Source organism: Microcaecilia unicolor, chromosome 3 (genome assembly GCF_901765095.1).
Source record: "Microcaecilia unicolor chromosome 3, aMicUni1.1, whole genome shotgun sequence".
NCBI lineage: Eukaryota > Metazoa > Chordata > Amphibia > Gymnophiona > Siphonopidae > Microcaecilia > Microcaecilia unicolor.
The window spans coordinates 402,310,832-402,326,937 of NC_044033.1; the positions used below are offsets into that span (position 1 = coordinate 402,310,832).

The window sequence follows — 16,106 nt, forward strand, 5'->3', positions numbered from 1 at the left end:
CTTTCTTGCATTTGTCACTTTCTGTCAGCCCCTTTATGCTCCTTTACCTCCTCTCACACAAAACTTACATTGTTCAGATCCAAAAATGTGAACTTTGACTAAAAATACATGTTTAACTGTTGCAGAGTGAGTACATTCCTCTCTCTCCTTCACCATGCTATCTCTTGGGCTCTCAATGCCCTCATGCTTGCACCTTCACTCTAGCTCACTGACAGTCAGAAATGTGAAGCAGACAGGATACATGCACTAAACCAAATGTCTTTAGAACAGTTAAATATTTCTTTTAAAAGGATTTGAAATTCAGTAATCAGATCTTCATTTGAATTCTAATACAAGGATTCTGTTTCTTAGCATGTTGGGCTGTCTTAAAATTTAATTGTCTTTGCTTACCTCATGTATTTTATTTTTCTCAGTTATTCAATTTATATCCAGTACTTGGATTCCTGCCAGGAAATCACAAAACCATGATCCAAAATATGAATGAATTACATGCTTTTATTCAGAAGACTTTTGTTGAACATCTTAAAGAACTGGACAAAAATGATCAGAGAAGCTTAATCGATGCATTTCTTGTCAAACAGCAAGAGGTAATGTTGCAATTTCTCTATGCTCATGTCTTCTGTTGTGCACAGCATGCTCATCTTGTTTTATAAATCATAGGAAAATGTAGATCTTGCTAAATAATACAGGTAACAAGAACAAAAGCTTTATGCAAAAACATCTGTGTATTTAATTCACATGGAAGCCAGTGCCCCTCAAATTTGGAGAATAAGTTTTCAGTGAGGAGAGTTTGGCATGAGATAAATCAAGCTGCAGCAGGAGCATCATAGTGGTAACTCAGGAAGAGAAGTAGTTAACAACAAATGCTGTCAGAACCTTTGAGATTAAGGAACCCTTCTACTAAGATGCACTAAGCAGCTAACATGGGGTTTTCAGCACGGTAGACAGTAGTGCAGACTCAAAGTTGTTTCAAGTTGGATTGACACTCCCTCATCTGAACAGGCAGCGAGAAAAGCCTCTGAGAGAGCAACCAATGTCACACTTCAACCAACTGCAATATAGTGGACTGGGTCATCAGAGGGGGGGGGGGGGTCCCCCTGGGAATGCCTTGACTCTCTCCTTTCTCTTCACCATTTTCAACAAGGAAAAACAAGCAAAGGTAGATCGAATTAAATATTGGCAGGAGCCCAGATGTCAGTGTTTCAGTCAGTCAATGCCATTTTGGTTCTCCTCACACCTCCAAAATAAGTTATAAACTCCACTAGGGCACTGAGTGGCTGTTTCAGCAAGGCATCTGGAATTAAGGGTTGACACACTGGAAAACATTTCCTTGTTCCCTGCTCCTCATTGGGCTCCAATTGATGGAACACACTCTCCAATACTAGGGTCTTATTTATAGCTGTGAAATAGTATGGACTTTACCACACTTTTATAAGAAGATGATGCTATGGACCCCTAATACCTTAGCTAATGTAGAGGAGTGCAAAAAATTAAAAACTAAAATTAAAATTTATCTGGAGCTTGTGACGACCAGGGAAGAGGAAGACATATTATACTCGGGCCTAGCCAGCAGAAGCATAGAACAGCCTTGGAGTATTTGGTGCTGCTATACCAGGAGAAGGGTAACCTTCACTGGGAAGTCATGTGGCTAGGCTGGCTCAGGGTGAGCATTAGGCAACTGAAGATCAGGGCTCCATGTCCTATGCTGGCCAGCATTAAGAAGAGCTGGTACCAGAACTCCAGAGTCCCACCTCTGTAAACCCAGAATTGAAGGGCACATGTTCATGTGAGACGCTGGGTACAGGGAGGCGGACCTGGAGAAGAGAGACTGTGAGTCTGGCTATGTGCATTGCTCAAGACAGGAATGTGGTTGGGAGGCGGGGATAGTGCTGGGCAGACTTATACGGTCTGTGCCAGAACCGGTGGTGGGAGGCGGGGCTGGTGGTTGGGAGGCGGGGATAGTGCTGGGCAGACTTATACGGTCTGTGCCCTGAAAAGGACAGGTACAAATCAAGGTAAGGTATACACAAAAAGTAGCACATATGAGTTTATCTTGTTGAGCAGACTGGATGGACCTTGCAGGTCTTTTTCTGTCGTCATCTACTACTATGTTACTATCCAGCTTATAATGGAAAGTGATCTCCGGCCATTTCCCGACACAAATCGGGAGATGGCCGGCGATCTCGGAAAAGCGGCGACATCGGTATAATCGAAAGCTGCGTTTTTGACAGCATCGCCGCTTTCCCGTCGCCTCGCCGGCGAAAACTCAAATGGGAGTTTTGCCGGCTAAGCGAAGGCAGGATGTGGGCGGGCATGGGCATGGCTACCAGATGGCCGGCTTTCGCTGATAATGGAAAAAAAAACCCGGTGATAAGCAGTATTTCGCCGGGTTTACTTGGTCCTTTTATTTTCACGACCAAGACTCAAAAAGGTGCCCCAACTGACCAGATGACCACCGGAGGGAATGTGGAATGACCTCCCCATACTCCTCCAGTGGTCACCAACCCCCTCCCACACTAAAAAAATAAAATTAAAAACCTTTTTTGCCAGCCTGTATGCCAGCCTCAAATGCCGTACCCACCTCCGTTACAGCAGAATGTGTTCTATCCTCCGACAGCCTTTCCCAGGTTCTGATGTGGCTCTCGGGTGAGTGTGACACCTTTTCTGTTAGGTGCACTGCAGAGTCACATCAGCAATGCATTGTGGTGGGTGTAGGGTACTGGGCTGTACTCCCACGCTGCTTTTCCCCCTGCTAACTGGATCAGAGTGTGCCCTGTTTTACTTCCGTTAGTCCATGAGGTAGTGGCCATGTTTGTAAGCCACTTTTAGATCCCTTTCATGTGTTAGCCACGTTAGAGAACTTAGTTCTTACCTTGACTGTGGCTGAAAGAGGGCATTGTACAGCATTCTGCCAGCTCTGACCTACTGCTAATCTCAGTACCAGGAAGACTCTTTGCCAGTGGGGCACAACCTCTGATCTGCAGTTAACTGTGAGTAAACGTGCTTATTCAAATAAAGGACTTTTTCAAAGAGATTAGTCTTCAGGTGTCAACTGGTGTGCCAAGCTTATACAGCAGCAACAAGTCCTGTCCCTGGAGCAGTTTTAGTGGGTACCGCAGTGCACTTAAGGCAGGCGGACCCGGACCCACCCCCCCTACCTGTAACACTTGTGCTGGTAATGGGAGCCCTCCAAAACCCACTGTACCCACATGTCTAGGGTGCCCAGTTGGTGTCCTGGCATGTCAGGGGGACCAGTGCGCTACAAATGCTGGCTCCTCCCATGACCAAATGGCTTGGATTTCGCCGGGTTGGAGATCGCCGGTATTTTTTTCCATTATCGCTGAAAAACAAACCCGGCAAAATCCAAGCCATTTGGCCGGGCTAAACCATATTATCGAAAAAAAAGATGGCCGGCCATCTTTTTCGATAATACGGTTCCGGCCTGCTGTAGCGCCGCCGCCACAATAGATCACCGGCGACGTTCGATTATGCCCCTCCACGTTACTATGTTACATTGAGGCCAGACACCCAATTTTGGGTGGGCCTGGGCCCAAGATGGGTGGGCAGTACTCCGCAAGTGATTTGGTCTCTCCCTCTCTCACCTGCATGCCATATGGTCCTTCAAACATCAGCCCCTCCCCTGCATAACTTTTAAATAGCAGATTTTCACCGACAGTGAGCAGCAACTAATACACACTGCTCATGTTGGCCTCACAGCCTTCCCTCTGATGTAACTTCCTGTTTCCGCATAGGCAGGAATACATCAGCGGGAAGGCTGTTGGGCTGGTGCGAGCAGTATGTATCAGTCGCTGCTCACTGCAGGCATCTGGTATTTACAAGGTATGCGGGAGGGACAGTTGTTGGGAGTTTTCAGCTGGTGGGGCTTGGGGAATCCCTGCCAGCCACATCATAGATATGCTGCTACTGGGTGGGCCCACCCAAGACCACCCTTGGCTACGCCACTGCTGTAGCCATGCATGCATGAAAGTTTGCACAAGCATATGGTTAGGCCTGAAAGACCCAGAACAGCTGGGAAAATTAAGACGTGCACTAAGTTTGGGGGTTTTATAATATGGAATGGAAGATAGGCTGACTGTCCATGTTGGGGCTTGGTCCTGGAGGTGACATCGAGCAACCGTGGACCCAGAGATTGCATTTTGCCAAACCCAGACGTGCACTCCTCACTGTTTGTGCATTCATGGTACCACAACGCACTCCTGGTCTGATAAGAAAAGTGAAAAGCTTATGTGGAATACTGCCAGGGCTTCAGGGAGAGTAAGGCTGGTAGGGAATTGCTGCAGGAACCAGGAGAAAGATTTGTTGTGCTGGAACAAAGGCTGGAGTCTTCGGACTGGGAATTGATGGGGACTAATATGGGAGCCAGCTCAATGTTTTAATGATTGTTGGGCTGATTAGAAGTGGTGGTGGCATGAGAAAGACAAGATCCTGCTGACAGGCTGAAGCTGCCTCACAGCTACCTAAAGACTGAAACGGGGTGAGCTGAAGATTCTTAAAAAATGTTTTTGGTTTAGTTGCAAGGAAGCTTGACAGAGAGAGAGTTGATGTGTATTTGAGTATGTATGTCGTTTGAGAACAGAGGGGTCCTTTTACAGAGTGGTGGTAAGCTCAATGCAGGCTTACCGCATGCTAATTTGGAAATACCACCGGCCCAATGAGGGCACCAGCAGTAGTTCCAGCCCAAGAGCACGCCATTTGCCGCGCTAGGGAAAATAACTGAGTTAGCGCGGGAGCCCTTAACACCACCTCAGTGGGTGGCATTAATTGCTCCCTTCCATATGGCCACATGGTAGGTGAAATCTTACCACATGTCATTTTTTGGCCTTTTTACCTGTTATGGCAAAAATGGCCCCTGCCACTAGTGCAAGGACCTGTTTACCGTAGCTTGGTAAAAGAACCTCAGAATGTGAGGAAAATTAGAAAAATAATATAAAGGTTACTGAGAAATGGGTGACATATTAAGAAAAAATTGTTTGTGTACTTAAAGAAGTGGTGAGAAATTTTCTCGATAAGTGCATGCAGCGTGACTCAATAGAGTTTGCTGTGATAGATAAGAAAGAGTAGCCATGGGATATAAACTGTTCTGCAGTTAGAAAAAGAGAGAAAAAAAACTGATAACAGAGTCAAATAGTAGAAAGGAATGGCTTAATGTAAGTGACCCTTCTTGAGAAACTTTCTGAAATATAAGTGAGAGCTTTACTATATTATTAATTCATTGAACTGACAGAAAGCATAGATTAATGAGTGAATTGTGGTTGCTGCCTACTACTACTACTGGCTTCACATGACAGAAGAAACCACTAAGCTATTAAGGACTAGTCCTTCTGCCAGGCAAGGGACAAACCTGTAGGTTTATTTCAATTTGTCTATTTTATTATTACATTTTTTTACTGTATTATTATAATCCCCAAAGTTTGTTCGGTCATCTTAAATTGTGAATCATATTGAACCTTGCAGTACATACGGTATATAAGATGTAATTATATTGTATTGTATGAGTAATATAATAAAACGGCTCCTCAATATTCCAATTCCAAACACTACCTCGAGATGGACGGTCCTATATATGTATAACTAGTTGGTCATGTGCGAAATTGAGTAGAACAGGAGCCCATCAGTTCTAAGATTTAAATAGCAACATTACTATAACTCACAACCAGCTGCTTGAAAGTCAGTTATTGCATCACAATATTGCTGACTTAAAAATCACACTGTTGGTTCTAAATTCTGCTTTTACACATCACTAGTCTATAGTTCAGTGCTTCCCAGTCTTTTTATGTTTATGATCCTGTGAGTGCAGCCAAATAAAATTGTGTGACCCCCTCCCCCCCCGATGTGCAGAAATAACGATGTACCTATAGAAAGCCTACCTAGGTTGTGAAGCCCTGCTATAGTTCAACCAAGTGTCCAAAGTATCCAATATTCAACTGGTAAGTCTCCTGTCTCAGCAACGTGTGGGATGAAGCCCAAGTCACATGTAACATGACATCATTAAAATAAACTGTAGAACACCATCACAAGGCACTTATATGAGTAATCTCAAAGCAGCTCAGCACTGGTGCTGATCCAGCGATGCTCCCAGTTTTGAAATTTGCTTCAGGATCCTTGAACTATCCTGGAGACCGCTGCAATGTTCCAAAAGTATGTAGGAAAGGGCTTACCCAACTTGGAGAACACTGAATTAAATACTAGAACCTGCAAGGAGTAACATAGCGACAACCTCTGATGTCATCACATTCAAACAACTTTATAAACACTGAATACAAAATACAAAATGATTGCTGGTAAGAATTGAAAAAAAGTCTACTGTGGGACGCGCTAATGCATTCCCTATTACTTTTGGGATGTCACGCAGTAATTGCATACTAATTGTTTTTTTTTGCATTCTTTTTTAGGGGGCTTGTCAGGGGTAGAGAATGACCATCCCTGTGCTAACCCGTTAGAACATGTACATTACCGCATTCTAGCTGGTTAGTGCATGGATAACGTGGGAGCCCTTACTGCCTACAAAATAAGTGTCAGTAAGAGCTCCCACGATAATTTAAAAAAATGGCCATGCGCTAATGGCAACGTCAGCCCAAGAGACAAAAGAGAGGGTTCAAAAGTACACAAACACAAGCAGCAAAAGAAAAAAGCACAGCTGGGCCTTCAAGACTGTGGTAAACAAGAGTCCTTTATTCTTAAAGACCCAACACAGGTCGTGTTTCGGCGTTAACAACACCTGCCTCAGGGGCCCAAAATAAAAGATGCTCTTGAAAATAAGGACAAAACAGATTAAAAATCCTACGCAGTTTCTGCAAAACTGTTACCACCCATAAAACCTCTGCGATGAGCACCACCAAAACCATTAATGGAAAAAATAGAAAATCAAGCCTCAGTAAAAATGGCCTCAGCACAGGAAAGATGTGCATAAGGATACACTAAGGCCTATTTTTACCTCAGCTTAGTAAAAGGACCTGAAAGTTAGGACAGTCTTTTACTGTTCCTTTTGTTTTATCTACAGGAAAAAAGTAATCCACATTCATATTTCAATGACGAAAACTTAACCAACGTCGTATCCAACTTATTCGTAGCTGGAACAGAAACCACGTCCACAACCCTCCGCTGGGGTCTTTTACTTATGATGAAATACCCAGAGATTCAAAGTAAGGAATCTGAAACACTTACTACATAACTAAGAAATGTATTTCATATTATATTTTTTTAAATAAATACCTGTATACTGAGGAGTTGATATTCAGGGTGGTTTAAGGCAGGCAGGAGGCTCCTGCCCACTTAAACCACACTGAGCAGACCAGCCACTAATAATCAGCATCACTGAACCAGGCCGTGCTGTTGAATATAGTCTCTAACCATCCATGTGGAATCTGAGCAATGCCAGGCAGTCCATGGGTAGAGCTGAGGACGAGTTGAGAGTTACGTGGGCATAGGTCATATTCAGTGCCAATACCTGTACAGCAAATCAGGCAAATAGGACTGCATAAGTCTTAACTTTGTCCACTTAGCTATGCAAGTGCTAGTACCAGGGCTTTTTTTGAGGGGGTATTTGGGGGGGGGGGGTACTGAGTACCAGCACCTTTTCCATTGTCTGCTAAAATTGACTTATGATCCCCAAGTTTTAATGAAAGAGCTCAGGCTCTACACACCAATTCTGCCTTGTCATAGATTCTGTGACTGGTTGCAAGGGGCCTGGCTATTGTGGGGTAGGTCCCTCAGTGATCACCCCACCCCTGAAGGGTGGCCTGGTATTTGAGTACCGGCAACTTTTTCACTAGAAAAAAATGCACTGGCTAGTACTCAGTATTAAACAATCAACAAAAATCCACAGTATGAAAATGTCTTATGGAAGGAAGGAAAAAGCATCAAAGAGCTCAAAAATCATATAGAATTACAGAGCTGAACAGATCAAACAATCTTCTCTTCATCATTGGCACAAAACATCCTTATTGATATCTTTATATTTTTGTTTTTTATAATTACAATTGTGATATTAATCAAAATGTTCTGTACTGTTGAGCTACAGTGGATTAACAAAAAGTCCAAATCTTAACTATCGCTGCCAAATAGAGCAGTCATAATAGCAAAAACACCAAAACTTGTCATAAGCATTTATTGTTGACTAAATCACTTATCTGTGAGAGAAGAGATGAAGAGAAGATTGATCTGTTCAGCTCTGTAAATCTATATAATTTTTTAGCTCTTTGAGGCTATTTCCTCCCTTCCATAAGACATTTTCATATGTGGATTTTTGTTGATTGTTAGTCTAGCGATTTTATATTTCCACACTCAAATCTTTTTTTGTTTTAGTAGTACTCAATATTAACCAGCATCCACATAACCTCCAGGTCACTGGCCTGACCCCATTCCGCAGTGCGTTTTTACTAGCAAAAAAGGTGCCGGTACTCAAATGCCCTGCCATTCCGGTACCCTAACACCCCCTCTTCAGATTCTGCCCCTTTCCCTTGATCTCACAACACCTCCCCTCCCTGCGCCAGTTCCCCTACCCTATCTTACATCACCCCTGCCCAATCCCCATTCCACATGGAAGGGCCACGGATAAGATTCCCTCCCCCAGACTCCCTGCCACCTTCTGGACTTACCTGGAGGTGACCTCTGTTTGTCTAGTGGGACAGGGTAGGAGTGGTCCCCACCGCTTTCAGAGCTGAATGAGGCAGGAGCAAAGGAGGATTGCTCCTTCCCCATCCCACTAGACCACCAGGGATCACCTCCAGGTAAGTCCTGGGTATGGCAAGAGGGGTCTGCAGGGGTCCCGGGGTAAGGGAGAGAGTCTTGTCAATAGTCCTTCCATGTGGGGAGGATCTTTGAACAAGAATGGTAAACAAGGTGTTATAAAATTTGGGGGGGATCAGCATCGGGTGGGAATCAGAATAGGGAGAGGGGTGTGAGATCAGGGAGCAGTGGCGTAGCCAGATGGCTGATTTCAGGTGGGCCTGAGCCCAAAGTGGATGGGCATGGAATTTGCCCCTAGGTCCACTCTTTTCTCTCTGTCTCCCCTCCATTCAGCAAACCCAAAATATTCAATACCTGAGCTGGTAGGGATCACCAAACTCCACCAGCTGAAGACTTCACCCCCCTCAAACAGCCATCACTCTTCTAAGCAGCAATCAGCAGCACTCTGCCCTGGTTGCTGGCGCTACCGACAGGCCGCATGATGCTTAGAACAGTGTTGGCTGTTCAAGGGAGGTCTTCAGTTGGCAGGGCTTGGGGATCCCCACCAGCTACAGCAAGAATTCCAGAATCTTGGAAGTCCCACCCAGGCTCACCAGTGGCTATGCCACTGTCAGAGAGTATCAGAACTGGGGGAGCTATTGTAAAATCAGGGGTGAATCAGAACTGGAAAGGATCAGAATGGGGAGGGCAGGTAGTGAGATTGAAGGAATGTTGTAAGATCAGAGGAGGGATCAGAACTGAGTGGGGTGTTGTGGGATTGGGATCAGAGAGATAGGGGGAATGCATCATGGGTGTCAGACCCACAGATCCTCTTATCCAGATCCTGGCCAATATTCAGTCGAGACCCAGATAAATGTCTTATGCAGGTCTCAGCTGAATATCGGCTGAGATCTGAATATGTGCCAGTGGCTAGCTTCTGGCCAGTCATGCCCAGATATTCAATGCCAGTGCCAAAGACATGACCCGTATTAAATATCTGGGCCTAATTTAGCTGGTGGAGATCAGTACTAGCTGAATATCGGGGGGGGGGGGGGGGGGAGCGATTTTTAACCATCTTTTCCAGGCTACCAAAGTGTCAAAACTTCACGCATTCTAACAGTGTTACTCAGTAATACAAATTTGATTTAACACTATTCTGTACAAAAAGTCTACACAAGTGATGAGATTCTATTAATGATTCTTGTTTAATTAACAGATGTAAGCATAAATGTCGTCTTAAATAGTTGCTATTCTCATCAAGCGCCTGCAGATTTAATTAAAATATGATAAAAACTGTATAGTTTAAAGCTAAAACCTGCTTTAAGCCTTAAATCTCTACAATCTCTTTGGAAGACAGTCAGTTTCTTAGAATCCTGTAGATTATATGACTTTTTCCAGCAAGTGCTTCCGAAAATCCCACGAAACCAAGCTGCTTCAGTTTGTATAACTCTTCCCTACAGTTTTACATAATATTGTGCAGAGATGGTATTGCTGGGTTTTTTCCCTTTTTTTTTTTTTTTTGTTTTAAAGGTAAACTACTTTTTCCAGGGGCAATCCTAAAAGAATGAGTGCTGTGTGTTTAAATAGGGTTGTCCTTGCTATATTTAAAATTCAATTGTCAGATGTGGCATATAGAACTTTGCATGCCTTGAAAAGTTTGTATTTATATTTTGCAGGCAGATATATTCTAACTAGCCGTTAAGCCCGTAAAAACGGGCGGGTATTGGAATGTTTTTTTCCCCAAGGCCCCCCTCCCGTTGCAGCTGCAAAGCCCCCTGCCATCCTCCTTCCCTGCCAGCTCCAAGGCCCCCTCTGTCCCTCCCTCCCAGCTCCAAGGCTCCAGTCCTCCCCCCTTCCCAGCTGCAAGGCCCCCTGTCCTCCCTCCCTCCCAGTTCCAAGGCCCCAGGCCCTCCCCCCCAGCTCCCAAGGCCCCCTTCCCTCCCTCCCAGTTCCCCCTGCTCTCCCTCACAACTGTAAGGGGCCCCATTCCCTCACAACTGTAAGGGGCCCCCTGCCCTCCCTCCCAGCTCCAAGGCTCCAGTCCTCCCCCCTTCCCAGCTGCAAGGCCCCCTGCCTGCCCGCCCTCCCTCCCAGTTCCAAGGCCCCAGGCCCTCCCCCCAGCTCCCAAGGCCCCCGGCCCTCCCTCCCAGTTCCAAGGCCCCAGGCCCCCCCAGCTCCCAAGGCCCCCTTCCTTCCCTCCCTCCCTCCCAGTTCCAAGGCCCCCCCTTCTTCCCAGCCAGCTGGAAGGCCCCCTTCAGTCCAGCCCTCCCAGTTCCAAGGCCCCCCTCCTTCTGAGACCTCCCATGTCCCCTCCCCTCCCCCCCCCCCAAGGTAGCCGCTACCGCCCCCCCCCCCCACGCCGGAGTCGCCACCACCCCCCCCCCCCTTCACCCGGCCCGGGCCCTCTCTTCGTTATTCAACTTACAGCAGCGCCGAAACAGCAGCAAGCAGCAGCTCCCGTTGGCCTTCCTTCACTGCCTGTGCCTCGCCCTCGTGTGACGTCACGTCGGCGAGGGCGGGGCACAGGCAGTGAAGGAAGGCCAATGGGAGCTGCTGCTTGCTGCTGTTTCGGCGCTGCTGTAAGTTGAATAACGAAGAGAGGGCCGGGTGAAGGGGGGGTGGTGGCGACTCCGGGGGGGGGGGCGGTAGTGGCTACCTTGGGGGGGGGGGGAGCGGTAGCGACGTCAGCGGTTCCCTTCAGCGCAGTTTCCCTCTCTGCCCCCCCCCCTCCTCCCGTCATCACGTCTTGACGCGGGGGCGGGACAGAGAGGGAAGTCTCTACTGCGCATTTGCAGGTGAGTCGGTCACTTGCCATTTATAGGTTTGATTCCACTATATCTTTTTTGAGATGTTTATCCCCTCCTCTTTAATTCCCCTTACCCCTTAGTTGTTCTGTCTGTTACCTGTCTGTTACCTGAGTTACAGGACAATTTAAAAGTTTTGGTCCTTTATTCTGTAATTGATGAGGGTTGGTCTGTGTTCTGCATGTGACCGAGGTGAAAGATTCTTCTGGCATGTGGCCTGTGAGGGGATCTATATCAGTCTGACTTGTTTGGCTTTTCCAATGAGACACGTATTGCTGTTGTGTATATTCACCGCTGCCTTTTTCAAGGTGCTGTTATTGATATTTGTGTGTTCAGAATTGGTGGTGTTAAGGTTTGCAACATAGGCTCCAAGTATTTATGTGGTTTATGTTGATGCAAGACACTTGTTGGGCAGACTGTTCATTAGAAATCCTTCATCAAGTGCACTCTAAGGCATTATTTAGGAGTATCCCAAGAAATGCTACTCACACCTATGTACATAGTGCCCACCCATACTAGCTCTGGGCCCACCCAAAATGCCAGGTCTGGCTATGCCACTGCTTCAGCTAAGCCTGAAAGTAGCTTGGGATCTGCATCACGCTCTTTGAGCAGAGGGCTTCTGCTGATAAGGGGTCTCTCACTTAATCTTATAGTCCACAACAAACAAGTGACTCATAGTCGGCCGGCTTTGGCTCCTCCTTTGTCTGTCTCTTCTTACACACAGTCTCCAATTGTTACTAATCACAGTCTAGCAAGCAATTTCTACAAGCTGCTTCCACTCTTTGTGCAGGCTGTTTAGGCCTGCACCATAAAATATGCATAAAAGGTCAGCTAGAGTGCAGGCCTCAACACTGAGCCCAACTTCCAGGCCTATCACAGTGCCCCAGGGACTGGTTTGTGAACCCCTGGTTTAAGGTAATTTTAAAACTGGAGAATCAGCAAGAAACAGAAAACAGAAAACCAATCAATAAAAAAATTATTAACAGCAAATAGTTCAATGTTGATTCAGCCTGGGTTTGGACTCAACAGAACTTCATTAGCAGTAAATTCTATTCAGTTAAATATTTACTATTTGAGATTTTGTTCTACATTCTTCCATACTTTATTCCTGAAAATTTAGCTTTTAAAGTATGACTTAGGATCCTTTCTGATAAAATACTTCCATGTTATATTTTGTACCACCAGGAAAAGTCCAGGAAGAGATTGCCAAAGTGATAGGATCAGCACAGCCTTGTACTGAGCATCGGAGGCAAATGCCCTACACTGATGCTGTCATTCATGAAATACAGAGATTTGCTAATATCTTGCCATTGAACTTGCCTCATGAGACTACTGTTGATGTGAATTTCAAAGGTCATTTTATTCCAAAAGTAAGTTTTGAAGAGTATTTATACTACCAAACACTGCTAAAGTTGTGTAGCTTTAATAGAGAAAGAAAATCACCTCGGGTGGCCTTCACGTAACCCAACATTTACTCCTAGATCCTTCTTTTAAAAGCATTTTAACTTTAAAGTAACTAGACATGAATTGTAACAAAATACCACATTTAGGTGCCTTTTTACTAAGCTGCAGTAAAAGCAGCCTTAGCACCCTTACACAGACCTTTCTTGTGCAGTAAGGCCATTTTTCTGCAGCAGTAAAATGACCGGTTTTCCATTATTTGAATTAATGGCTATGCACTAATGTTTGTTGGGTGGTCAGTCTGGAACCTGTAATTATGAACGACTAATTTTATCTTTTCCATCTGTGAAGGATATTAAATATAAGAGGGTGCATCAGGGGTCATATTATTATTCTGTAGCTGAGATTTGGAATTTATTGTCCTTGTACGCTAATCATATAGACCTCGATGTTCAAAGCAATTTAAGCAAGTGGGAGAGGCTTCTGCCCACTTAAATCACTTGTCACTGCCTATCCCTTGATATACAGCAGCACTGAAGTGGGCAGTGCTGCTGAATATTGCCTCTGACCACCACCAAAAAAAAGGGGGGCAGTTCAAGGGTGTTATATAATCTGGCAGGTAGTGCAGGTACAACCACACTGTCCGCTGGGGCATGCAAGGTGGTCCCATGTGGTCGATGCTTGCCCTGTATGCTAAATGCAGGGCAAATGTTGGGCATACACCTGCATTTACACAAGCACTTTGAACTTACTGCACTTCAACTTGTGCAGTGCAGGTGCGGTAAGTGCAAGAACTTATAACACTTTAGTAAAAAAGGCCCCTAAGTTTTGTACCTATTCCAATGGAGAATGAAGTGACTCGCCAATCTTAATAACAGACCAGCTAGATATGGGATTGCTGTAAATTATAATGAAGAATAATTCTGCCTAATGTCTTGGGAAAGCCAATCTGAGATAGATATTATTCAAGCATCCCGTGGTGAAGATTCAAATGGTACAACTAATGAAGAACCATCCTCATGTTCATTTTGAGAGGAAAGAACCCCAAGTTACTCTGTAGATGTGGCAGAGGCTTTTGTTACCCTCACAAATACAGAGGTCAAGCTGAGGAAAAATTGCCTAGAAGTTCTGATAATTTTGAAGTGTAGCTGCCAAAGGGGGTTATAGTCAGACAGAATGATAAACAATCATACAATGAAAGATCATTTGATGTACGTACACGTTTGCAGCAATTAACTAACATAATGCAGGAGCAACTTAGCAAGCAGGAGGAATTACTATATAGATTATGGACTACACCTCCTGTGAGGAATGCTGAGTTCCAAGTGGAAGACCAGACAGCCCATGTTAATAACAGACCATAGAGCTGCAATCTGAGAGGCCGATACTATAGCAAGGTTTATGCAGGCCTATGGTGGAGGAACGGGTCCGGTGCAGGAGTTAGCATGCACAGTGACCATCAGTACACAGCACATTTAATTCAAGATATTAGCTATTCACAGTGTGTTTTTTTTCTAGCAAAATAGGTGCCGGTACTCAAATGCTAGGCCACCCTTCAGGGATGGGGTGATCACTGAGGGACCCACCCTACAATGTCCAGGCCCCCTGCAACCAGTCACAGAATCTATGACAAGGCAGAATTGGTGTGTAGAGCCTTTCATTAAAACATGGGGTCCATGGGTCAATTTTAGCAGACAATGAAAAAGGTGCCGGTACTCAGTTTCCCTAAGTACCCCCTCAAAAAAAGCCCTGGCTATTCAGTCCTTATGCAGACAAGTTCTGAAGGGAGCACATCATCAGCACAACTTGGCAAAATTACCACCAAGTCTGAGGCAATGTTTAAGGGTTGGTTTGCGCTGCATTGGGGCAGAAAACTAATATCATCAACACCTTGACCCCCCCCCCCCCCCCCCCACACACACACACACACATACACACACACACAAAAAAAAGCAAATCATCTCTGGTAGTCTAGTGGTTCCCGCTCCCTCTCCCTGACATGACCCGACCTGATCTCCTGCTCTCAATATTTTAAAACATTGTCCTCAGGGGCGTAGCCAGACACCCAATTTTGGGTGTGCCTGGGCCCAAGATGGGGGGGCAGAAGAACCCCACCCTGTCCCACAAGTGATTTGGTCTCTCCCTATCTTGCCTGCATGCCATATAGTCTTTAAAGCATCCCCACTCTCCCACATACCTTTTAAATAGTAGATTTTCACCAACGAGCAGCACCTAATACACACTCTCATGTTGGCCCCACAGCCTTCCCTTTGATGCAAATTCCTGTTTCTGCATAGGCAGGAATACATCAGAGGGAAAGCTGTGGGGCTGGTGCAAGCAGTATGTATCAGTTGCTGTTCGCTATAGGCAAAGATCTGCTATTTACAAGGTATGCAGGAGGGACAGTTGTTAGGAATTTTCGGCTGGTGAGGCTTGGGGATCCCTGCCAGCCACATCATAGGTATGGTGCTACTGGGGTCTGAGCCCATAGTGGGTGGGCCTGGTCCCATCTGGGCCCACCCTTGGCTACGCCACTGGTCCTGGTGTCTAATGGCACCCACCTCTCCCCCCACCTTTGCCCTCCACCCCCACTGTAAAAAGCAAAATTCCCTGGTAGTCTAGGAGCCCCCATCCCCCCCTGCCCTGATCCCCTGCCCATGACTTCAAAAAAATTTTCCTTGTGTCTTGTGCCAACCTCCACCCCTCTCCCCCTCTCCCTCCACCCCAGCCCCGAGGCATACCTTAAAAGAGGCAGGAGCAATACCCACTTCTCCTACCTCTGGCACTGCCATCTTGAAACACTGCAGTGCCTGACCCCATGCAATGCATCTTGGGAAGCACTGGGAGGAGTTAGCCTGCCAAATAAAGGAAATTCCCCCTTATTTTGTAGTCTTCATCTACAGTACCACATTAGAAAAGAATTCCTTTATTTGGCAGACTAACCAGCTGTAACTTTGCAGGAAAGCATTGAACATGGCTAGGCAGACTGCTGATTCTGTTAGTCCATGACAGAAGGGAGTCTCTTCTGCTGCGGTGAAATGTATAAGTTATCAGTTTGTAATTATAAGCAGCCCTCCATATTTCCTTTTACTACAAAAAGAATTGAACTGGGATTTGCTTGTAGCCATTCTTGGGGAAAATGCACTTACCTCCTCTTCTCATTACAGGTCATTTAAATTTACACAGCTACCGTGCACGGAAGTTTATAAAATA

General features: G+C 45.6%; 1 protein-coding gene across 1 annotated transcript in view; it reads left to right on the forward strand.

Moving 5' to 3' along the window:
• LOC115467071 (cytochrome P450 2K6-like) overlaps nt 1–16,106 on the forward strand; it is a 94,910-nt gene that overhangs the window by 58,818 nt on the left and 19,986 nt on the right. Inside the window, exons 5-7 of the mRNA XM_030198751.1 lie at nt 414–587; nt 7,022–7,163; nt 12,678–12,862. Coding sequence (XP_030054611.1) covers nt 414–587; nt 7,022–7,163; nt 12,678–12,862 — 501 coding nt within the window. The remainder of the gene's footprint in view (nt 1–413; nt 588–7,021; nt 7,164–12,677; nt 12,863–16,106) is intronic.